This window comes from Nicotiana tomentosiformis, chromosome 6, assembly GCF_000390325.3.
Source record: "Nicotiana tomentosiformis chromosome 6, ASM39032v3, whole genome shotgun sequence".
In the NCBI taxonomy this organism is placed as follows: domain Eukaryota; kingdom Viridiplantae; phylum Streptophyta; class Magnoliopsida; order Solanales; family Solanaceae; genus Nicotiana; species Nicotiana tomentosiformis.
Window position 1 is genome coordinate 98591641 of NC_090817.1, and position 26516 is coordinate 98618156.

The window sequence follows — 26516 nt, forward strand, 5'->3', positions numbered from 1 at the left end:
TAATTATACCTAAACGATAATATGGGTTGCTCTGATAGTTCCAACAAAGGGAAGGGGAATAATTATACCTAAACAAGTTGGGATTTTTATATGATTTTCCCTCAAATCAATATTATACAAAATAATTCTTTTTAAAAAATAGAATTTCTCTACATTTCCTACTAGTATAATTAAGAATCTCTACTAGAACTAAAAGACTTATATAACATATATAAGGCCTCACGTTAAGGTATTAATATGACTAAAAAACATATTCCTAATTAAGTGTATCGCTAATATAATAAATTCTTTCAACGTCCCTCTTTTTTGGGTTATTTTTTCATTGATTTTAAGAGATTGTAGGTCTATTATCTTAAACATGAAAGACAATAACTCTAAGCACTAAATTTGTCATATCATTTGAGGTACCCGTTTGAGAACTTCATTTCTTTCTTATGCAATTTGCTCTCTCTCGTTCCCCCATGTAAGAATTTTGAAAAAAGTTGTGCTTTAAATTATATTTTTCACTTAAGTGGTCCCTTTTAAGTGGTTGATCTGATAATGGGGTCCTAAAAATAACCAATGGTCTAAATGATAATTTTCAAGGGTTAAAAAAAAACAAAAAACAAATAATAATCTCACTCTCACTTTGCACTTTTGAAATTTGAATGTCAGCAAGAATCATTTGCCTGCTAAAGCAAAAAAGGAAGAGCCTTATAAAAAAGAAAAGAATTATTAGAAAAAGAAAAAGAGAGCTCTAATTAAATTAAGTTGCCAACCCATATTTCAGAAACTGTGTGTGTGTAGTTGATTATCATTAGTCTTTTCTTTGTTTCTTTTATAGTAAGTGTACTAGCTAGTATAATCCCAGATGAGAAGAACTTTCTTCCTCATCCTCTTCTTCTTTTCTCTGAAAGATCTCCATATCATCTTTGATCTTCTTTGTTAATGCAAGATCCAAAGAACTCTTCACAAGCAAGGTAATTTCTCTCCTTCATCTTCTTCCTTTCTTTTTCATTCAATTTTTCTTTCTTTAAAGTTACATGCTGTCAAATTTGGATGAAGAATCGTGAATTATAAACAAATGGTTTATCTTATACAAACTCACAACGTAAAGATTTTTACACTGTCAATATAATTTAGTGTCAATTAATAAATATGTTGTAACAGAAGAAGAATTGTGATATGTGTCTTCATTGGTTATTCGATATCACAAAATGCTTTGATATCATTATAAAAAGAAAATATGTTTCTATGAATATTGCTTGATTTTTAAATCAACTCGATTTTCATGACAAAACCAAGAAAACCTCCGGTCGTCAATAAGAAGAACCTGATTAAGTGATCCTCTTGTGTTCCTCTTGTAAGTAACGAGGATCTTTCCCTTGAATTGAGAAATGTTAATATGCCTCAAGATGAGTTGTATTATAGTTCCCCAAATCAAACTAGTCCAATTTAATCCGACACCTCCATACAATTTCAAGTTATTATTTTATCATATAGTAGGGAGGTATTTTGGATTTGAATACGTAAAGTGATACAAGACGAAGTTGTAATTGTAGAATGCAATTCCAATCCCAAGTTGAATTTTTTTCCCCCAAAATTTAATTAAAAATTGTTGTTTATAACTTAAAATAGAATTCACTGCCTGTTAGTTGGGCTTTTTTACCTCAGTAAATGGCCCAATTTTCAATATAGGCTGGTCTAAGTGCATAATTAGCCACTAATTAGAGATGTCTTTACTCTTTAGCCACTGTTTAAAATATATTTACTGTTTAGCCAGACATGGGTGCTGTGTAAATATTAAGGACATGGTATCCTTAATTTCATGAATGCTATATAAATATTAAGGATAAAGTGTCATGTATTTGCACCTTCCGTTGTTAAACTTTAGGACATCATGTCCTTAACTTCATATGTGCAGTGTAAATATTAAGGACACGACGTTAAATAATATTTATACAGCACTCATGAAGAAAGGGTAACAACGTCTTTTCATATTAATTATAATAGAATAGTGAATATTTTTGCTCAGCATTTAAAATATTGGATTAAAATTAAATATCATGTTAAAAAATGGCTATCCTACGCCATTTCTACTCCATGTGTCAAAGTACATTTAGGCCCATATTAAAAGCCTTAACATGTAATGGGTTTCATGTCCACCAGGTAGCCACTCTAAAGGGGTGCTCTTTAGAAATTAGTCAGTGCGTCCTGAATTTCAGCTTTTCAGTTTAATTTTGCAGGACAAAATATCCTGAATTGTCAAGAGTTAAGATTTTTAGTTTAGAATTTCAAGACAAAATAAGTAATGGCTAATCTTTAAATAGTATCCCTGAGAATGGCTATATCTGCACTTGCCCCTCTAAGATCAATGATTTCAACTCTTTGCTAAAGACTGAATCAAACTTTGACCTATCCTAAAGGACTTGTTCAACAGAACTGTCTATTCGTCCATCAATTAGAAGTCTAGCCCTTTTCGAGAGTTTGACTCGGTCTAGAGAATTTCAATTGACCTGATTTAACAAAGTTCATGGCGTTTTTTTTGGTCTTTTTCATGACTTTCAAATGTTATATCCACCTTTTATAAAATCAATCTTGGTATTTCAACTGTTTAGTCAGTGAACAAGCTGAAAATTTGAAGTCCCCCCTATTTGATACTTTTTATGTGTCTCTGTGTGTACTTCTTTTAATTTAATTTTTATACTCGAAGAGGACAACCACATTAAAATACTCATATGAATTAAACTTGTACAGACGAACAATGTAAAAGATTAATCCGTTTTAGCATGTTATTTGCATACTTCTTTTAGTTACGCTAGTTCATACTTACTATTGACAGTTACAGTACATAATTAAATTTCGGAATTGTGTAAATAATTTTTATTATCATATATAAAAGCTAAACTCAATAGATATGCATGTGGTTTTGTAGGAAGGCTTGGTACCAAAAAGCAATGGAAATGGCCTCTTTATGGAAAACCTTTGCCAAGCCAAGTGAAATTCCCACAAGAAATCCTACATTATGGAGAAGCATTTCAAAATCAACAGAGATTTCAACAACTACAAATAATTCCAATAGACAAAAACTAAGAAGATGCACCTCCTTAAGGGTAGCAACTTCTTTTACTAGAGTTTGTCTATGTGCACCAATTTCTTCCTATACAGAAGTATTTCAAGTAGATCATGTTCCACCTAGAAAAAGTAATAGTTATCCTCCAATTAGATCAAAGCAAATGATTCACTCTACCATTTCACAAGAAAGAATTCCAAGTGGAAGAATGAGTTTGGAAGGAAGGAAAATATTTAGAGGAAAATCTTTGACTGATGATGTATTAATGAGAAGATTTGTGGTTGAAGAAGAAGCAATGATGCAAGTTAGGAGAAGGAATCAAATGGAAGTTATTAGGAGAAGAAATTCTCTTAGAAGAAGAAAAAAGCTTGGCCCAAGTCCTTTAAGTAGAATGGTTTTGGCTGAGGAAAATTGAAGTTTTAGTTTCCAAATCACTACTTAATTTGCCATTGCCATTTGAGTTTGTCTAAGTTTTTTCTTAAATGGTGTTTGCCTCATGGTTTGTCTCTCTTGATGACACTTTTTTTGCCATTTTCTACCACAAAAATAGTGATAACGAAAAATCTAAGATTGTTCTTAAAGCATCAATAAAAATTACTTAGGTCTATGACAATTTAAATTTTTTTCGAGTTACATAAATTAATTTCTTGAGCCGAAGGTCTATCTGTAATAGTTTCTCTATCTTCATAAGGTAGGGCTAAGGTACTCCTCAAACTCCACTTGTTGGACCGCACTAGATATGTTGTTATTGTTGTTGATTAATTAATATATCTCGCGAAAACTCTATTATCATATAAGCAATTTGATGATTTCCAATGAAGAGAAAAAAAGTAGGAAGTCAATCTTAGATAATAATTCCTTATTTTATTTAATTATATTCTCTTAATTAAATTTTAGTCCTTTTCACATAGCTCATCAATCTAACATCAGAACTCACCATATTTTATGAATTTATTGTACCTTCTTAAAAGGGTCATAACTCAAACCAAATGACAACAAAATTCTTGGATTCTTTTGTATAAGATGAGGATGAAGTTGACCTGTATCTTAGTTAGGTATTGCAACTACTATAACTTTGATTTAACATGACATGCATTGAGCAAATTAATAAAAGAATATTGGTGATGCAAATGGAAGAGTATATATCAAGTAATGAACGGCAGCAACCAACGATCTCTAGCCCATGTTGTGACTTGTGAGCATGAATTGCACGTCGCTTTCTAATAAAATGAAAAGAGAAGTGTCATTTTCATTTTATTAAAGTTCTAACCTGGAAATGTTATAAATGAAGGTCAACCAGCTCTAATTTTGAGTTGAATTCATTTGTATTAATAGTTTGGCTTATAATTTGTAAATGGTTATTTCATTTATTATCGTTAACATTGTAAGAGTAAATTTCATGAGTGGTCGGTCAACTTTGTGTTCATTACTCAAAAGTCATTTTTCTTTCTTTTGTTACATAAAAGTCATTCAATTTTGTGTTCATTACCCAAAAGTCATTTTTCTTTTTTTTTTTTACACAAAAATCATTTTGCTATGCTCTAATTATCACAATAGTCATGTTGACCAGATTTTACAAACCTTTCATCTGAAAAGTCTATTATACCCTTGACACTATAAATCCTCTCATTAATGCAAAACCTTCTATATTATATGTTATATAATATACTTTTACCCAGGTATTTACTTATAATTAAAATGACTTAATATTATTTTATTTATTATTTTTATAACATTTCCGTACATTTAATTTTTTCTTAACATTAATTTTCAAGATATATAAGTAGTATTATTAAATTTGTCGGTAACATTACCGTGAACAAATTTCAAGTCTACGTTCTTAACCATGCTTAATGAAATACTTTTAATGAAAATTATAAAATCAAACTTCATTCATTTATCAGCCAAGTCATACTCATTAATCCAATAAATAAAATACTTACATTTAGCCAATGACACATCAGATTAATACTTTCAAATAAATAATGTTAACACACAAAGTTTTAAAAAACTTAATATTAAACACAGATATCTTTGAAAATATTTTTATTGTTTTTATATATAAAATATGTTCATGTTTGAGTATGATTAAACAAATTGAGGGCCATGGAAAAATTAAATGTATGTATATACTATAAAAATAATAATTAAAATAATATAAAGTTATTTTAATTATAAGTAAAATACCTAGGTAAAATTATATTATATAGTATATAATATAGAAGGTGTTACATAAATGAGAGAATTTTTAATATTTTTCAAGTAAAAGTATTAGAAAATCTGGCCAATGTGACTTTTGTGATAAATAGAGCAAAGTAAAATAATTTTTGTGTAACAAAAGAAAAAAAAATGACTTTTGAGTAATGAACACAAAGCTGAATGATTTTTACGTAACAAAAAAAAGAAAAATGACTTTTGTATAACGAACACAAAATTGAATGATCATCCATAAAAATTATTTACATTGTAATTAATTACGTAATATGGTGATTTTACTTAAACTCAACACCTCCTATTTCGACCGCCTAAATACATTGTAATATCAAGATATCAAATTTGTTCTGGTAACATTTTTGCATTAAAATGAGTCATGTGAATATATAGGTCATTTGGAGGCGATTTAGAACCACTAAGAACAGTGCTAATTTGATTCTGTCTTACATTTAGGGGAAAAATGTCACGATCCGAAATTCTCAACTTCGGACCGTGATGGCGCCTAACATTTTACTTGCTAGGCAAGCCAACGTTAGAATAATATTATCTATTTTAAAACAATTTTTAAATTTATTAACAACAAAGAAACAAATGCGGAAGTAAAGTCTGAAATATAGTAAATAATCCATAAAAATAACGGTGTCTAAATATCATCCCAGAATTGGTGTCACAAGTGCACGAGCTTCTAGAATGATACAAATAAAGGTTTGAATAAAATAAAGTTATCTGAAAACAAACACAAAGCTAAAGTAAAGTAGACGGGGACTTCAGAACTGCGGACGCCGTGCAGTTATACCTCAAGTCTCCTCTGGCAGCTGAAATCCGAGCAAGTCTATGGTACGCCGCTGGGACCAACTCCGAAATCTGCACAAGAAGTGCAGAGTGCAGTATCAGTACAACCGATCTCATGTACTGGTAAGTGCCGACCCTAACCTCGACGAATTAGTGACGAGGCTAAGGCAGGTCACTTACATTAACCTGTACGCAATAATAGTAATAACCACAATAATAGAATTAAATCAGGTAACTCATTTTTAATAGTTGAAGCCAACTCGGCAGTCATAACCAATTATTATTTCAATCAATTTCCGTTGCAGCATGCAACCCGCTTCCACAACATATTCATTTTCAATCCTCCCATATATTTATTTTAATCAAGTATATATAGACTTTTAAATAAGTCTGTTGCGGCGAGTAACCCGATCCCCCAATATGAACTTTTAAACAAGTCTGTTGCGGTGTGCAAACCGATCCCCCAATATGGACTTTTAATAAGTCTGTTGCGGCGTACAACCCGATCCCCCAATATGGACTTTTAATAAGTTTGTTGTGGCGTGCAACCCAATCCTCCAACATGGACTTTTAAACAAGTCAGTTGCGGCGTGCAACCCGATCCTCCAATATATCCATTTACCAATTCTTATAGAAGAAATTGCCCCAATAAATGCAACAATTAATATAAATTTTTAAGACAACAAGCATACAATAATTATGATTTAATTATGAAACAAACAATGACAAATAGCAATTTATTATGGAAATCATGGAGAAAATAGGCAGTTTACTATTTAGTATGCTAAATGTCAAGTAGCAATTAAGCACATAAATCAAATCAGCATGTAGCAATTATTGTAGGAATTCAAGAATTAATATTTGACAAAGAATAGGAGAGAAACAATTATCATAACAATTAATTTGTATAATAAAACAAATTTAGGATTTTCAAATAATTATGCAAACAATTAATTTGACGACGTATAGACACTCGTCACCTCGCCTATACGTCGTTCATATGCATTTCACATAATAAATAATTTAAGCGTTCTATTCCCTCAAGTCAAGGTTAACCATGACACTTACCTCGCTTTGCAATTTCAATCAATTACTCGACTACAGCTTTTCCTTTTAAATTTGTCTCCAAAAGTTTCAAATCTATTCACAAACAATTCGATATACTCAATACGAATCATAGGAATTAATTCCATATGAATTTACTAATTTTTCGGATAAAATTTAAAATTCACTTTAAAATTTGACAGTGGGGCCCATGTGACGAATCTCGAAAAAACTTACTAAATCCGAACACCCATTCCGAGACGAATCCAACCATATAAAAATTATCAAATTATGATGTCAAATGGACCTTCAAATCTTGAATTTTCATTTATGGAAGATTTTATAAAAATCTGATTTTTCTCCCAAAATTTTACGGATTCATGATATGACAGAGTATGGAATCATAAAATATAATCAATATAGGATAAGGAACACTTACTCCAATATTTTTTCGTGAAAATCACCCAAGAATCGCCTTACCCGAGCTCAAAAATAAAAAATGGTTGAAAATGGAACGAATCCCATTTTCCAAAACTTATGTTCTTTTTTTCCGATTTTACCCTTCGCGAACGCGGTTAGTGCCTCGCATTCGCGAAGCATAAATTTGTGTTGTCCAATTTTTACTCTTCGCGAATGCGAGGGCTACCTCGCGAACGCGAAGCTTGCCTAGCTTGGCCTTCGCGAACGCGAAGGCAAATTTCTCTCCGGTCATTTCCCATTCGCGAACGCGAAGCTTTGCATCTCGACCCTTCGCGAACGCGTTCCCTCTGTCATGAATGCGAAGCATAAAAATGTGCCAGTCCAGTTTGCTCTTCGCGTTCGCGAGAGTTCCTTCGCGAACGCGAAGAAGAACACACCAGAAGCCTGAAGTTTGCAGAAACAAGATTTTTCAAAGTTCGAAATCATCCTGTGGCTTGTCCGAAACTCACCCGAGCCCTCGGGGCTCCAAACCAAATATGGGCCTAAGTCCTAAAATATCATACAAACTTGCTCGCGCGATCTATTCGCCAAAATAACACTTAGAACGACGAATCGGACACCAAATCAAAGGAAATTTTTAAGAAAATTTTAAAACTTATATTTTCACAACCGGACGTCTGAATCACGTCAAATCAACTCCGTTTCTCACCAAATTCGGCAAACAAATCATAAATATTAAAGTGGACCTATACCGGACTCCAAAACCAAAATACGAACCCGGTGTCAATAAACCAACATCAGTAAATTCTTAAAAATTATTAAACTTTCAAACTTTTAATTTTTCATCAAAATTCCATATCTTGGGTTAGGGACCTCGGAATTCGATTCTGGCCATACGCCTAAGTCCCAAATCATGATACGGACCTACCGGAACTGTCAAAATACTGATCCGAGTCCATTTACTCAAAACGTTGACCAAATTCAACTCAGTTGAGTTTTAAATCTCTATTTCACATTTTAATCCATTTTTCACATAAAAACTTTTCGGAGAATTGTACAGATTGTGCACGCAAGTCGAAGAATGATAAATAGTACTTTTCGAGATCTTAGGACACAGAATTAATTATTAAATTTAAATATGATACTTTGGGTCATCACATTCTCCACCTCTAAAACAAACGTTAGTCCTCGAACGGAGTTAGAAAAAGTACCTGAGCTGGTAAAAAGGTGTGAATATTTACTCTGCATGTACGACTCGGACTCTCAGGTAGATGCCTCTACTGGCTGACCTCTCCATTGCACCCGAACTGAAGGATAACTCTTAGACCTCAACTGCCGGACCTACCGGGCTAGAATAGCCACCGGCTCCTCCTCGTAAGTCAAATCTTTGTCCAATTGGACTGAGTTGAAATTTAACACATGGGACGGATCACCATGATATTTTCGGAGCATATACACATAGAACACCGGATGAACCATTGATAAACTAGGTGGTAATGCAAGCCTGTAGGCTACTTCACCCACCCTTTCAAGAAAACTCTGAATGCTCATATGGAGTCAACTGGCGAACGACACTGCCTTCCATATAATGCCTCATATGGAGTCATCTGAATGCTCGACTGGTAGCTATTATTATTATAAGCAAACTCTGCAAGTGGCAAGAACTGATCCCAAGAACCTCCAAAGTCTATAACACAAGCGCGAAGCATATCTTCCAATATATGAATGGTGCGCTCTGACTGTCCATCTGTCTATGGATGAAATATTGTACTCAACTCAACCCGCGTGCCTAACTCACGCTGTACAGCCCTCCAGAAGTGTGAGGTAAATTGCATACCTCGATCTGAAATAATAGGCACGGGCACACCGTGAAGGCGGACAATCTCACGAATGTAAATTTCAGCTAACCTTTCTGAAGAATAGGTAACTGCCACTAGAATGAAATGTGTTGACTTGGTCAACCTGTCCACAATGACCCAAACTGCGTCAAATTTTCTCTGAGTCCGTGGGAGTCCAATAACAAAATTCATAGTGATACGCTCCCATTTCCACTCAGGAATTTCTAACTTCTGAAGCAAGCCACCAGGTCTCTAATGCTCGTACTTAACTTGTTGACAATTCAGACACCGAGCTACATATGCAACTATATCTTTCTTCATTCTCCTCCACCAGTAATGTTATTGTAAATCTTGATACATTTTGGTGCTACCTGGATGAATAGAATACCTGGAACTGTGTGCCTCTTCAAGAATTAATTCACGAAGCCCGTCAACATTAGGCACACAAATACGACCCTGCATTCGCAGAACTCCATCTTTCCCTACAGCAACCTGTTTGGCATCACCGTGTCGCACCGTGTCCTTAAGGACAAGTAAATGAGGATCATCATACTACCGCTCACTAATGCCCTCATATAAAAAAGACCGAGCGACTGTGTAAGCTAGAACCCGACTGGGTTCTGAAACATCTAACCTCGCGAACTAATTAGCCAAGGTCTGAACATCTGCAGCTAACAGCCTCTCACTAACCGGAATATACGCAAGACTGCCCATACTCACAGCCTTTCTACTCAAAGCATCGGCCACCATATTGGCCTTTCCGGGGTGATACAAAATGGTGATATCATAGTCTTTCAACAATCCCAACCATCGTCTCTGCCTCAAATTAAGATCTTTTTGTTTGAACAGATACTGAAGGCTACGATGATCAGTAAATACCTCACACGAGACACCGTAGATATAATGCCTCCAAATCTTCAGCGCATGAACAATGGCTTCCAATTCTAAGTCATGAACAGGATAATTCTTCTCGTGAACTCTCAACTATCGTGACGCATATGCAATCACCCTGCCATCTTGCATTAATACTGTACCAAGCCCAACGTGAGATGCGTCACAATATACCGTATACGATCTTGAACTTGTAGGTAATACCAACACTGGCGCCGTAGTCAAAGCAGTCTTGATCTTCTGAAAGCTCAACTCACACTCATCTGGCCATCTGAATGGGACACCTTTTTGGGTCAGTCTGGTCAATGGGCTTGCTATAGATGAAAACCCTTCCACGAACCGACGATAGTAACCTACTAAACCCAATAAACTCCGGATCTCTGTAATTGAGGTAGGTCTAGGCCAATTCTGAACAGCCTCAATCTTCTTAGGATCCATCTTTATGCTTTCTGCCGATACAACATGCCCCCAAAAGGCAACTGAGCTTAACCAAAACTCGCATTTTGAAAGTTTAGCATATAACTGATTATTTTTCAAAGTCTGAAGCACACTCCGAAGATGCTGCTCATGCTCATCTCGATTGTTAGAGTAAATCAAGATATCATCAATGAATACAACCACAAAAGAATCCAAATAGGGCTTGAACACCCGATTCATCAAATCCATAAATGTTGTTGGGGCATTTGTCAACCCAAATGACATCACTAGGAATTCGTAATGCCCATACCGAGTCCGAAAAGCTGTCTTAGGGACATAAGATGCCCTAATCTTTAACTGATGGTAACCAGACCTCAAATCGATCTTCGAAAATACCTTAGCACTCTGAAGCTGATCAAATAAGTCATCAATTCTTGACAGCGGATATTTGTTTTTGATAGTGGCCTTGTTCAACTGTCGATAATCTATACACATATGTATAGAGCCATCTTTATTCTTTATAAATAGTACTGTGCACCCTAGGACGAGACACTGGGTCTAATGAATCCTTGATCAAGAAAGTATTGTAACTGCTCATTCAATTCTTTCAACTCCGTCGGGGCCATACAATATGGTGGGATAGAAATGGGATGAGTGTCCGGAGCCAAATCAATACAGAAGTCAATATCTCTATCGGGTGGCATTCCTGGCAAATCTGTAGGAAATATTTCTGAAAATTCATGAACTGCTGATACTGAGTCCATAGAAGGAACATCCGCATTGGGATCGTGAATATAAGCCAAATATGCTAGACACCCTTTCTCGACCATACGCCGAGCTTTCATATAAGAAATAACCTTACTGGCAGAATGGCCAGAAGTTCCTTTCCACTCTAACCGAGGTAACCCCGACATAGCTAGGGTCACTATCTTGGCATGACAATTTAATATATCATGATAAGGTGCCAACCAATCCATACCCAAGATGACACCAAAATCTATCATATCAAGAAGTAGAAGATCCACACTAGTCTCAAGACTATCAATAGTAACCACACACGAAAGATAGACATGATCTACTACAACAGAGTCTCACACCGGTGTAGATACACACACAGAAACACTCAGAGAATCACAAGCACAACCAAATATGAAGCAAAATAGGAGGACACATAGGAATAAGTAGATCCCGGATCAAATAGAACCGAAGCATCTCTATGGCAAACTGGAATAATACCTGTGATCACAGCATCAGATGACTCGGCCTCAGGCCTAGCTGGAAAAGCATAAAATCGGGGCTGAGCCCCACCACTCTGAACTGCGTCCCTAGGACGACCTCTAGCTGGCCTCCACCTCTAATGGCCTGACCTCCACCTCTAGCTGCCTGACCCCTACCTCTAGCTGGCTGAGCAGTCAGTGAAGCAACCGGTGCCGGTATGATGGCACGAGAATCCTGCTGAGATCTGTTACTCGCCAACCTAGGTCAATACCTCCTGATGTGACCAATGTTCCTACACTAATAACACCCATCCTGATATCGTGGCTGCTGAAGCTGAAGATGACCCGAATGGGCCGGATAACTACTGTAGTGACTCTGGAGTGGTGGTGCACTGATAGGAGCTGAATGTGCACTAAATACTAGCTGTCCAGAGTAAGGCATAATAGGACCGTGGCTCCCTGAAGCACCGTGAGATTCCCGCAATGCTGAATGAAACGGGATGGGAGGATGACCCCTACCAAAATTACCCCTGCCTCCAGACGATGCACCACTGAAATCACCGAACTGACGAGGCCTCTTACCAGACCTCTGCCTCCTCTCCTGTGCAAGAACCATCTCGATCCTCCTCGCGACATTAGCAGTCGCATGAAAAGAAATCTCACTTTTGGTCTCCTTTGCCATCTGAATCCTGATAGGGTGAGTGGGTACCTCAATAAACCTCCTCACTCTCTCTCCCTTAGTGGGTAGTAAAAGGAGAGCATGACGGGATAAATCCACAAAACGGGACTCATACTGAGTAACAGTCATACTGCCCTGCTGTAACCGCTCAAATTACTTGCGGTAATCCTCTCTCAGTGTGATAGGAAGGAACTTCTCCAGAAATAGCCGAGAGAACTGCTCCCAGGTAAGTGCAACCCGTCATCTGAAATACAGCAAAACCAACCCCATTGGTCTCAACTATACCCATGTTCCACAGCACCTCATGGCAGCGATCAAGATAATCCTGTGGGTCCTCAAAAGGGGTACAACTGAAGTGAACTAGAAAGAGCTTAGTGAACTTATCTAGTCTCAATAAGGCCTCAAAAGACATGACAGATCTATCACCGATCTGTGCCGCAATAACTGGCTGAACTACCCCAACTGGCGGGGCTGCTGGAGCCTGATTCTGGGGAGCCATCTGCTCCGGAGCGGGAATAGTAGGAGTTTGTGCTCCTCCCCCAGCCTGTGAGACGGCTGGTACCACTGAAAATGTACCATTCTGGGTCACGCTCTCCATAAGACTCACCAAACGGACTAGAGCGTCCTGAAGCACTGGAGTAGATATGAATCCTTCCGGGACCTGAACTGGTCCAACTGGTACATTCTGAATTAGAACCTCCTCCTGAAGGTCCACCCGAGGTTCTATAACATGAGTTGCTACTCAAGCTCTTGACTGAGCTCTACCTCTGCCTCTGCCTCTGCCTCTGCCTCTACCTCGGCCTCTAGCACGACCTCGGCCTCGACCTCTACCCCTGGCCATAGTTGCCACCGGGGGATCTGGTCCTTGTCCATCGGTAGATGCATTACGTGTTCTCACCATCTGCGAGAGAATAAGAGTAGAATGGCTCAATCATCGTTAATAGAATAAAATCGCACGACAGAACAAGAAAGAAGTGATATTTTTCCTAAACTTCATAGCCGCTGAGAGATAAGTACAAACGTCTCCGTACCAATCCTTCAGACTCTACTAAGCTTGCTCGTGACTCGTGAGACCTATGTAACCTAGTGCTCTGATACCAACCGTCGCGACCCGAAATTCACACCTTCGGACCGTGATGGCGCCTAATATTTCACTTTCTAGGCAAGCCAACGTTAGAATAATATTATCCATTTAAAATAATTTTTAAATTTATTAACAACAAAGAAATAAATGCGGAAGTAAAGTCTGAAATGTATTGAATAATCCATAAAAATAACGGTGTCTAAATACCATCCCAGAATTGGTGCCACAAGTGCACGAGCTTCTAGAATGATACAAATAAAGGTCTGAATAAAATAAAGCTGTCTGAAAGCAAACATACAGCTAAAGTAAAGTAGACGGGGACTTTAGAACTGCGGACGTCGTGCAGTTATATCTCAAGTCTCCTTTGGTAGCTGAAATCCGAGCAAGTCTATGGTACGCCGCTGGGACCAAATCCAAAATCTGCACAAGAAGTGCAGAGTGTAGTATCAGTACAACCGACCCCATGTACTGGTAAGTGCCGAGCCTAACCTCGACGAAGTAGTGACGAGGCTAAGGCAGGTCACTTACATTAACCTGTACGCAATAATAGTAATAACCACAATAATAGAATTAAATCAGGTAACTCATTTCTAATAGTTGAAGCCAACTCAGCAGTCATAACCAATTATTATTTCAATCAATTTCCGTTGCAGCATGCAACCCGCTCCCACAACATATTCATTTTCAATACTCCCATATATTTATTTTAATCAAGTATATATAGACTTTTAAATAAGTCTTTTGCGGCAAGCAACCCGATCCCCCAATATGGACTTTTAAACAAGTCTCTTGCGGCGTGCAACCCGATCCCCCAATATGAATTTTTAATAAGTCTGTTGCGGCGTACAACCCGATCCCTCAATATGGACTTTTAATAAGTCTGTTGCGGCGTACAACCCGATCCCCCAATATGGACTTTTAAACAAGTCTGTTGCGGCGTGCAACTCGATCCTCCAATATATCCATTTATCAATTCTTATAGAAGAAATTGCCCTAATAAATGCAACAATTAATATAAAAAATTTAAAACAACAAGCATACAATAATTATAATTTAATTATGAAATAAATAATGACAAATAACAATTTATTATGAAAATTAGATAGGCAGTTTACTATTTAATATGCTAAATGTCAAGTAAAAATTAATGCACATAAATCAAATTAGTATGTAGCAATTATTGCAGAAATTCAAAAATTAATATTTGACAAAGAATATGAGAGAAACAATTATCATAATAATTAATTTGTATATTAAAATAAATTTAGGATTTCAAATAATTATGCAAACAATTAATTTGACGACGTATAGACACTCGTCACCTCACCTATACGTCGTTCACATGTATTTCACATAATAAATAATTTAAGGGTTCTATTCCCTCAAGTCAAGGTTAACCATGACACTTATCTCGCTTTGTAATTTCAATCAATTACTCGACCACAGCTTTTTCTTTTAAATTTATCTCCAAAAGCTTCAAATCTATTCACAAACAATTTGATATACTCAATACGAATCATAGGAATTAATTCCATATGAATTTACTATTTTTCCGGATAAAATCCAAAATTCACTTTAAAAATTGACAGTGGGGCCCATGTCTCGAATCTCGAAAAAACTTATGAAATTCAAACACTCATTCCGAGACGATTCCAACCATATAAAAATTATCAAATTCCGATATCAAATGGACCTTCAAATCTTAAATTTTCGTTTTTGGAAGATTTTATAGAAAACTGATTTTTCTCCCAAAATTTCACGGATTTATGATATAACTGAGTATGAAATCATTAAATATAATCAATATAGGATAAGAAATACTTATCCCAATATTTTTCCGTAAAAATCGCCCAAGAATCGCCTTACCCGAGCTCAAAAATGGAAAATAGTTGAAAATGGGACCCTCGCGTTGGCGAAGCACAAATTTGTGCTGTCCAAATTTTACTCTTCGCGAATGCGAGGGCTTCCTCGCAAACGCGAAGCTTGCCTGGCTTGGCCTTCGCGAAGGCAAATTTCTCTCCGGTCATTTTTCCTTCGCGAACGCGAAGCTTTGCATCTTGACCCTTCGCGAACGCGTTCCCTCTGTCGCGAACTCGAAGCACAAAAATATGCCGGTCCAATTTGCTCTTCGCGTTCGCGAGAGTTCCTTCGCGAACGCGAAGAAGAACACACCAGAAGCCTGAAGTTTGCAGAAACCAGATTTTTCAAAGTTCGAAATTATCCCGTGGCCTATCCGAAACTCACCCGAGCCCCCGGGGCTCCAAACCAAATATGAGCCTAAGTCCTAAAACATCATACGAACTTTCTCACGCGATCAAATCACCAAAATAACACCTAGAACGACGAATCGGACACCAAATCAAAGAAAATTTTCAAGAAAACTTTAAAACTTATATTTTCACAACCGGACGTCCGAATCACGTCAATTCAACTCCGTTTCTCACCAAATTCGGCAGACAAGTCATAAATATTATAGTGGACCTATAGCGGCCTCCGAAACCAAAATACGGATCCGGTGTCAATAAATCCAACATTAGTAAATTCTTAAAAATCATTAAACTTTCAAACTTTTAATTTTTCACTAAAATTTCATATCTCGGACTAGGGATCTCGAAATTCGATTTCGGGCATACGCCTAAGTCCCAAATTATGATACGGACTTATCGGAACTGTCAAAATACTGATTCGAGTCCGTTTGCTCAAAATATTGACCAAAGTCAACTCAGTTGAGTTTTAAAGCTCTATTTCATATTTTAATCTATTTTTCACATAAAAACTTTTCGGGGAACTATACGGACTGCGCACGTAAGTCGAGGAATGATAAATAGTACTTTTTGAGGTCTTAGGACACAGAATTAATTATTAAATTTAAAGATGACACTTTGGGCCATCATAAAAAAAACAAAAACAAAAAGTGAATGATAAAAAGTTTATTTATATCTATATTATATTAAAAGCATGAAGACACTTAGCGAACTATAGTTTATCTTTTTTACCCTTTTAAAAATAGCTTTCATACTGGACAAAATCGTCAGTTAATTATTTTCCTTGTAATTAGGAATAGTCATTTAATTATTTTTCTAATATTTAGGATTTCAAAATCAACTAAATTTATGTATTGAATCCTTCCTTATTTAAATTATATAATATAAACATATTTGCAAAGGAAAAATAATAATAATCAAAAAATTTCTTATTAAATCATTCCGTGTAGGAAGGCTTAATATTTAAAACATCAACTAAGACTTTTCCTAAAATTGTCCGCTATCTTTTTGCTTAACTTGGGCAACAATCTGCACGTGCATTTCTCATAATTTATATGCAGTTATTATTTACTTTACATAGAAAGAATAAAATAAGAGTTTTTTTTTCAACAAGGAAACTTTAGAACTTTGAAATTAATAAAAGATTTGTCATTTAATTATTTTTTTAATGTTAAGACTTTGAAATCTAAAATTTTTTAATAAATATTTTTATTTAAACTATGTAAGAACTTCTAATATTTAAAATTTTAAAATTGAGTAAAAATATATTTGTAAAATTTATTTCGTTATTTACAATGCACAAAGTAATTATAGTTTGCCAATCTATAAAGTAGGATTAAAATAGAATCATCTCATTAATCTTGTTGGGAGTGGAATAACTTGTCCAACACTTTACATTTCAGAATTGAGATAAAGTAGGAAATTTTTACTTCGGGTCTTTTTGAAAAGCCATCGGATAATTAAAATTGGTGTAATTTTTATGGTAGTAATTACACAGTATTGTAATTACGAGACTAATTTATTTGTCATAATATAAATACAGTATAATTATAAGTGTATTGTTTGGTTGCACAAGCGTAATTACACAGTTAGATTAAATTTTAAATATAAAGTTAATTATCAAAAATTAAAAGCTATAATTTAACAAATATATCCCTTTAAAAATAATATTAAATTTGATATTTAAAATAAATATTATTTCTTGAAAATATATTAATTACTAATCATATTTTGTAACTAATATTGTAAAAATAATTGATATATATATTTAGATTAATAATATTTTATTTTAATCAATTATAAAAACTAAAATTACATATTTTGTTAGAACGTCATGGATTACATGCTTGATAAAATGATTAATATTTATAAATATAATGTCGTAACATTACTCATTATTTTATGAAAAAATAATTTATCAATTCTAACTGAAAATTGAATGGCATGCAATCTGAATTAATAAAAGGAATACTATTAAAGCAAATAAAATGTAAGCGAAAACATAACATAAATTCAAAATCCAAAGAAAAAAAAATTGACATAATACTCTTATGTAAAATTACAACATAACATAAAATAAGTTTCAATATAATTTAAGTAAATATAATTCAAAATAAAAGAAAAACATAAGTCTATAACCTCATTCAACGATGAATCTACTTTAATGACATCACTCATTATATGCTAAGTTTATTAATGATTCATTATTTTTAATAGTAGGAGGAGTAGTTGCAAAACTAGAATAATAGGACAATTATGTTAAACGAAGAAAATAAAATAAAAAATAAAAAATATGAGTGACTACATGGAATCACAGAAAATAAAGATTAGAAAATGAGAATATTATTTAAATATTTAAAAAGTAATCTATCATTTTAACATAGTTAAGTTTGTATATAACCTGGTCCAATAATAAAGTTCAACTTTAATGACATCACTCATTATAAGTTAAGTTTGTGGATGACTTATTTTTTACAAGATTACGATGTATAATTTTTTAGAAAAATAGAATAATAACATAGCTAAGTGTAATAAACAAATAAAGAAAAATATTTAAGAAAGAAATAAAATATGAGAAATTATGTAGACAAAATTTTGTAAGATTATATACTCATTGGTACAGGGTACACGCGCAAAGCGCTTACCCTAAGACTAGTTTGTTAAAAGGAGCAACACAATTAAAATTAGTATTTAAAAAAGAAGAAGCAAGAGGACAAGAATGTCCATTATTGCTTGAGATAAGGAGATCGAAGTTCTCTAAACTGCTTAAGAATACAATGCCATCCATAAATTGTGATTAGTAGAATTTAGATGCTCTAAGATTTTACAAATATGGGCTATCATGATGGCCAATTTTAGAAAGTATCATATGCAGGAAATTCAGTTGGTTAATTAAGCTTCAAGAGAAAAATAAAAATAAAAATCAATAACAATAAAATCGTTGGAGGAAGAAGATAAGGAGATGCCTTGCTTACGTTAAAAGGGCAACCCGATGTACGAAGTATTCTGCGTTCACGTAAAGCTCGGGACGGGCCGCATTTCAAGAGGTATAATGTAGTTAGCATACCCTGATATAACCATCGGTGGCTGATTCCACTGCATGAACCAGTGACTTATAGATATCACGGAAACAACTTTACCGTTGTTCCAAGACCCTATGATGCGTTGCTTATGTTATGCAGCAAAATTTATTTAGATTTTTCCAAACATAAAATTATTGAACTCGAAAGACTGAATATTAGTAGCTGCAAATTTAAACATAGTGATTAATTTGTCGACAGTTTAAAAAATATCTCATGCTAGTGTTTCTTTTTACCACAAAAGAGCTTGAAGTATTGTGGTAGTGGTGGTAGTGAAAACTAAACTTTGTATCACGTTTGTACTATATTTGTTTCCTTTTAATTTTCAAAATAACCCAAGATATCACTGTCATTGTCACCCCAATGTTGTCAAGATAAAACATAATCCAAACGGAAATACAGATAAAGAACCAAACCTAATAGCAGAGGCTGTCCAATTATTGAGTGACAAAGTGGCCAAACTCCCCTACCTCCAACCCCTGCCAAAGATACTTTTATTATTAAGTTTTAATTAAGCTGTTCGGGTCAGCTTCCATTTCGACTAATTAATTTGTTATTTGTTATGTATCCGTTACTTTTATTAATTAAATTTTTAGATAGAATAAGTTGGAGTATTCACCAGGTAGGAGGGGAAAAAAGAAGTCAAAAAACGACAAAAAGAAAGGGGAAATCCAGCAAGCAACAAAGAACCAGATTCTGAGGTAGTTGGCTAATTCAGAATCGAAAAGTCTAAAAGGAGCACCATCTTATTGTATATAGAGCAAAGTGGAGCTGCGCTAGAGAGATTCTAGAGAGAGAGAGAGAGGAGAGAGAGAGAGAGAGCTAAAGGTGGAGGTAGCTCATCTTTTCTTCTTTGCAGTTGCCTTTTGAGCTTTCATTTCAGCTTTCTGAAAGGTTTTTATGGAACTAAACTATCACTTGAGGTATACATACATGAGTTCTTTCTTTTTGAATTAATTTACTTTTCTGGGTCGATTTCTTAGGATTAATCCTGCATACTCTTCATGCTAATTTTAGGGATAAAAATGTCACCTTTTTAATCTTTTTTCAAAGGTTCTTTATGGGAATTTCAAATCTTTCTTCTCCCTTTCTGGTTAAGGATATTTCTTCTTGAAAAATCCCTTCCCCTTGTTTTTTCAACTCACTGTGTGTATGCGTGTTTCTGTATGCTTTGAGACTTGGGAGTGAAAGTTGTGGGTCTGTAGATCTTTTTTTTTTTTTTTTTTTTTTGTGTGTGAATGGTTGTTTATTTTTTAATTTTTTTGGGGTTCTTCTATAATTTCTGAGATATTCTTTGTCCGTTACATTCTTCGTAACTGTCAAGGATATAAGGACAAATTAACATACTTCATCCTAAAACCCTGTAATTTTAGCGTTACTGTGTCGTCTTCCTTGTTAAAACTAGAAATCAAGCAGAAAAATGGACATCAAGGGTGAATAATTCTAATTATCTTGGTAGCTTGCAAAGCAGCTAAAGGAATTAAAAAAGAAAAAAGAAAAAGAAAGAGTATTATGAAATCATTTGGATGATAGATAACCTGAACTTCTGGCTGTTATGTTTCATTGCTAGTGAAAAATTTACCCTTTAGTTTGGTTCCTTCTAGTTCTTGAAGGTTGAATTTGAAAATCAACTCAGATAATGGAATATCAACAAAAGTAATTAAAGGGACCATAACAAATCATTTCCGTGTTTGTCTTTCCCTTTTTATATAGCAGCTGACTGTGCAAAGTGCAAATTTAAACTTACTGCTTGTTTGGATGGTTGTTACCTGTTCTCTAACTGATATCATTTTACTTAAAATGCTTATGGATAAACAAACAACTAAGTAGATTAGACTTGCAAATTTCTTGTGTATTTTGTGTTAGGTGTCACTGCCTTCTCATTGACATGCATCAAAATGCCTCCATCTGGATTTTGTTCTAGAATATTTCTGTTCTGTATAATAAGAAATCATGCAAAGTTCATATGCGCTGATGTGCACTTCTAGTACTATCAGATGTTGCTTTGACACTGGATGTACTCAATTAAGTTTATTTTCCTTTTCTTCAGGTTGACAGAGTAATGCTAGAAACATGGGTAAAAAAGGTAGTTGGTTTTACGCCCTCAAAAGGATATTTGCATGCAACTCCAGGAAGAAGCTTACCCATGTAAGTTTATAAAAATCTGAGTCCTTTGAACTTGATATTGTTATATCATTGATGTTAGCTCATAAAGAAATAAACTACTTCAACAATTGATTCAGTTGTCCTTTTTTTTTTACCTAACTTCTAAAACTAGTTGAGATCCTGTTTTATAAAATGGACCATGATTGCCTTAAATATTACTGAATAGATCATATCAGGACTGGGGGAAGAACTTGCAGGATATCTATGGTTCAAACATTGTAATACAACCCTTACCTTAATTGGATGATTGTTACAGGGATCAGCGAAGAAAAATGCTAAGGAAAAGAAGAAGGCTCGTAGAATACTGAGGCATGGAGAGTTCAAATCATTCCTCTTCAGAGAACCAAGCAGTATTGAGAAAATACTGGGGGAAGTTGATGATCAGAAACTACTTGTTAGGCCTCCTGCTTCTGAACAATCTGGCATTCCATCTGCATTCCCTGTGAAGCCAACTTCTCCGAGAATCAGTTCACCCGGAGCTGCATCTCCTAGGAGTTCTTATACGGCTGCATCTCCTAGTGCTACTTCTCCAAGGATCCCATCTCTGAGGGTTGCTTCTTCAAGCGTCATCTCTCCTAGGGCAGCTTCTCCAAAGGCTACCTCTCATAGGGCAGCTTCTCCAAAGGCTACCTCTCCTAGGGCAGCTTCTCCAAAGGCTACCTCTCCTAGGGCAGCTTCTCCAAAGGCTACCTCTCATAGGGCAGCTTCTCCAAACGCTACCTCTCTTAGGGCAGCTTCTCCAAAGGCTATCTCTCCTAGGGCAGCTTCTCCAAAGTCTCTTTCTCCTAGGGCAGCTTCTCTAAAGGCTATCTCTCCTAGAGCTACTTATCCCGAGGTGAGTGAGAAACACAAAGAGATTAGCTATGCTAACAAACCAGAACCAACTTTGACGCTCCATCTTGCAGCAACCAAGATACAGGCAGCCTACAGACGGCACGTGGTAAGGTTCAAGATAACTCCCTCATGCAATGTTTGGCTGAAAATAGCCTTTAACAATATAGCTCGATTTTTGCGAGCTAGCTAGATCTTGAGTGATAAGTTTAAGTCATGTTATTGCAAACTCATAATTAGCCTGCCAAGTAATCATTTCTATGTCTACTGCAACTATTTATTTCTGACAAAGACAAGCATCAAACAGAAATAATAAATAATTATGTGATAAGCTTTGTGCTCTGTTAAATATTTGTGGCTCTCTTATTAGTCTAAGATTTGGGTGCTTTTTCTGTGGAGAAATTCCCTACTGTATGTTACAGAACCTGGGAACAGGTAAACAAATTTTTATCCCTCTGATCAAAGCATGTTTGAGTTTCATCCAGTGGTTTCAGGGCGCATTTCTACATAAGAAGTTAGTTTCTACCACGGTCGGTCTTATTACTGCAGTTCCACTTGATCTGTATAAATCCTTTGATCTTCTATAATTTTTTCTTTATGATAGTTTGACTTGACCATTGAAGCTTCACGATTCATTCTTACATTCTCAGCTTCTGGAGATCTTATACCTTTGACTATTTCTTTTAGTAGATTGACTGTGAAACAGATAAAATTTAACTGATCGTGAAAAGGCCACTTTCCTCGGCCGAGAACTCCTTTCTTTTTGAAATTTTGACAAAGACAAAGTAACTTGCAGATTATCTGAAATAGGGTATAAAACAAGAGAGATTAAAATTCTTGTAAAAGTAATCAAGACCCCTAATCTTTTTAAATCGTTTTCAAGAAACTAGTGAGTTATCCCCCATTTCCGGTTCTAATAACTTTACTGCTAAAAAATAGTTTTCCTCAATGTCTGAATCATGCTCGTGAAGCATGGAAAATTCAGAGTCTGCAATCATCTGTCACAAGCTTCTTGAAAATTCGAGTAATTTAGTTCTTATCAACTTGTGAGAAAACTTTATATGTCAAATTAAACAATATAGAGTTGTGTGTCCTAATTGTTACTCGTCTTGATCTAAGTAGGGGGTGAATAGAAATTCATTGTTCATAAAAAGATTAAAAAGAAAAACATTAGAGTCCTTTCCCATTTTCTCCCTTTCCCGGAGCAGTTCATATTGGTGGGACAAGAATGTATTTGCTTCCAAAGAGAGTATATCAATTGCTAATAATAAAGTGTGGAAACACTATAGATCCTCCTAATTTGGGAGGGAATTAAAAAAAAATAAAAAAAATTGCTATTAATAATTGTTGTATGTCCTTTGTGAATGTGCTCTGCATCACAGGGAAGGAGGAGTTTCAAGTCTTTGAGGGGTTTAGCAAGACTTCAAGGAGTGGTCAGAAACAGAAATGCAAAGCGGCAGACAGTAAATGCCATGAAACAAATGCAGCTTCTAGTTAGGGTTCAAATGCAAATTCAGTCAAGGAGAACTCAGATGTTCCAGGCACTCCAAAGTCAAGCTTACACGAATGATAAAGAAGCTGAGAGCACCCTAAGCAAATGGACTAAGTTGGTAAGTTCAAACTGCTAAATATCTTGAGGTGCTCACCTATTTAGTGGTGGTGATTTAGGCTGATGCCATATCTTGGAGTCACTGTTTGCCTACATTCTTGAGTTGATTTAATTTTATTCAATTAAATTGTGTGTTTTTCCTCATTGTTGGTGCTTTTACTCCTTGATTATCTTGTGAAAGAATTGATATGTTCTTCCGATGGTCAAAGATGGTATGCAACTTCTTCAACAATGCCAATTTAGATTCTAGGATTCGCTTTGTACATATACTGTGGTGTAAAGGATTGTACTCAGTTGAACATATGTACCTAATTCTCGTTGTACTGCCCTCTAAAACTGTGATGTAAACTGCGTGCTAAGAGTTGTTCCTAAACCTTCGAATCACTTTTCAAACTTACTACGCACATACCCGGAGGTGATCCCACGTTATCATATTCTATATAGGACTGACAACACAACATAATAGAAAATAATTAATTTAACCTTAGCCCAAAAACCTTGGAGCCTCATTTCTAACATCCAGAATTCTTTTCAAGACCCGAATCTCACATCCACACACTGTATAAGTCCGAACAAAGAGTATCAAGCCATATCCATAACTCACGATGAGAGTTATCGAATTGAAGTTCTTTTCTTTTTCAAACATATTTTGAATTACCTCTGATGTTGAAAAGGAAATTTTGGTTTAGACCGAGGCAGGTAACCATGATGATTGGGATAATAGTGTGCTAACTAAAGAAGAGGTAGAAGCAAGGCGTCGGGAAAAAGTGGAGGCTGTAATCAAGAGGGAGAGAGCAATGACCTATGCATATTCTCACCAGGTACGAGCTTATGTCCTTTAGCAAGTTAAGAATCTGTGGTGGGAAAGAGGTAACCATTGGTGTAAATTTGCTTTTATCATGCCAGAAATTCATCGTTCTATTTCGTGCAACCTGTGGAAATGCCAAGTTACTGAGATATTTTTTCTTAGTGTTTCTCTTGCTTACCACTTCTTTTCTATACAAATCACAGTACTAAGTTCACCATTACAATTTCTCGCCATCTGTTTCGCCAAGTTATTTAGATATTTTCTCTTAACAGTTCTCTTCTTACCAAGTCTTTTATATAATATAAATCCTGGTACTAAGTGCATTACAATAATTCTCGCTGTTTGTTGCTCTTGTTGTTTTTGGCTAATTTTAAGTCAGCGCCTTTGCACTTGAAAGACTTCCAAAACAAAATTCACTTGTGCAAATTACCACAAACGTCAGAACTTTCAATTATGTTGTTTCAGCTTCCTATTAGTGATTCTGGCAATAAGAGCAAGGTAGAACACCTAATATCACATTTTGTTCAAAGTACTTGATCATTGTGTGTTATTCTTGGTTTAGACTTGTTGACAAAATACACTCTGTTACTCTATGATGGTTTACCGTGTCTGCAATACCTCTTTTTTCAGTTATGGAAAAGCAACCCCAAATCAATTGTGGACATCCGAGCTAGTGGAATTCCTTGGTGGTGGAACTGGTTGGATAACCAGCTACCTCCAGGAAATGATTCCGAGAGCCAATCTGCTGTGAAAGACGTCCATCTAACGCCACCAAGGACAATTTCAGAGCACAAACCAAGTCCGTGGCGTCTAAGTCATAACTTCAGACACCTCCATTTGGATAATGACAGTCATGAATCGGTTACACCGAGGTCAACTAAGTCCGCAGTTCCACTAAGGGGCAAACTAATGCATACTCCCAGAAGAACATCATCACCAATGAGCAGTACGAGCATATCAAATTACTCAAGACGCCGAGCTAGTGCTGCTAATTCCCCTTTCAGTCACTCCTTCAAGGATGATGACAGCCTCACGAGCTGTCCTCCTTTTTCAGGTCCCAGTTACATGTCACCAACCCTCTCAGCCAGAGCTAAATTCAGAGGAAAAAGCATTCCTGAGGAGAGAAACGCAGGTACTACCCCATCAAACAGTTCAAGGAGGAGGTTATCATTCCCTTTGACTCCAAGATCTGGCAAAGATGCTACTTCTCTAAGGGATCACGACCCTACGGGAGATCATATGAGCGTGGGTTCTACTGCCTCGACGTCCTCTGTAGTTGGAAGGAAACCATTTAACAGATTTGTGTGATTATATATCTTGTATGACTTCTTTTGACATCTGTATTTAGCTCTGAACGTGGTGATTTTTCTTTTTTTCTTTTGATGTGTATTTATTGGTGTATGATGTTCACAGAATACTGATGTAAAATAATGAAGTATGTCAATCTAGACGGTTTTGCAAAGATTCAGTGTATTCTCTTTATTAAGGGAAAGAAATTAGGTGTTTCAATGTTCATATGTTTGAACACAGATGTTTATATTTTTTGGCTGTAAGATGTTAGAATGTTATGACACAATTTGCTAGTACTACTAATCTCGGGTGGGAGAGAGGGGGGGGGGGGGGGTGTGGTGGTGGTGGTATTTTTCCTAAAATGAATAGGGGTGTCATTTGTGTTGAAGACTATTTAAAGTTGAAGTCGAAAATTTAAATTATTTAGGATTTGATATGTGCTAGTTTTTTAGATTAATGTTTAAATGGGTTTTATGGAAATAGGTCTTCTAATTTTTACTCGAAATAAGTTTTGTACTATTGTAAAAATGGTTGCTACTTCTTCAATTTGGGGTTACTTGTGGTTCCAATTTTATTTTGTTCATAACCTGAAATTCTCTTTCGATAATACAAAACATAATTTGAGAGGTTTTTTCTCCTTACTTTCCATAATCTGCTATTATTCTGAACATCACTAATATTTTTCTAATTGTTTGAGTTTCATTTTCTTCTAAGTTAATCGACATTAGTTTCATTTTCGGAAATAATTAAGTGTGCGAAACCTCTTTGGATAAGAAACTTTTTGAATGTTTTTAATAAAAAAGTAAAAAATTTTGTTTAA

The 26516-nt window shown here is 35.4% G+C and overlaps 2 protein-coding genes across 3 annotated transcripts; both read left to right on the forward strand.

Moving 5' to 3' along the window:
• The first annotated feature begins 751 nt into the window (after window positions 1–751).
• LOC104113951 (uncharacterized) lies at window positions 752–3549 on the forward strand. Its single transcript, XM_009624273.4, has 2 exons — window positions 752–959; window positions 2915–3549. The coding sequence occupies exons 1-2, from the start codon at window positions 928–930 to the stop codon at window positions 3465–3467; spliced, it is 585 nt and encodes a 194-aa protein (XP_009622568.1). The 5' UTR covers window positions 752–927; the 3' UTR covers window positions 3468–3549.
• A 16056-nt stretch (window positions 3550–19605) lies between these two features.
• Window positions 19606–25868, forward strand: LOC104113952 (protein IQ-DOMAIN 14-like). 2 transcript variants are annotated; one of them, XM_009624274.4, is made up of 6 exons: window positions 19606–19915; window positions 21043–21140; window positions 21415–22098; window positions 23372–23599; window positions 24288–24419; window positions 25037–25868. In XM_009624274.4, exons 2-6 carry the CDS (start codon window positions 21066–21068, stop codon window positions 25712–25714), a joined length of 1797 nt encoding a protein of 598 aa, XP_009622569.1. In that variant the 5' UTR covers window positions 19606–19915; window positions 21043–21065; the 3' UTR covers window positions 25715–25868. The 2 variants fall into 2 exon arrangements, with proteins under 2 accessions (XP_009622569.1, XP_070033730.1); XM_070177629.1 differs by having other exon boundaries at window positions 19698–19826.
• The last annotated feature ends 648 nt before the right edge of the window (window positions 25869–26516 follow it).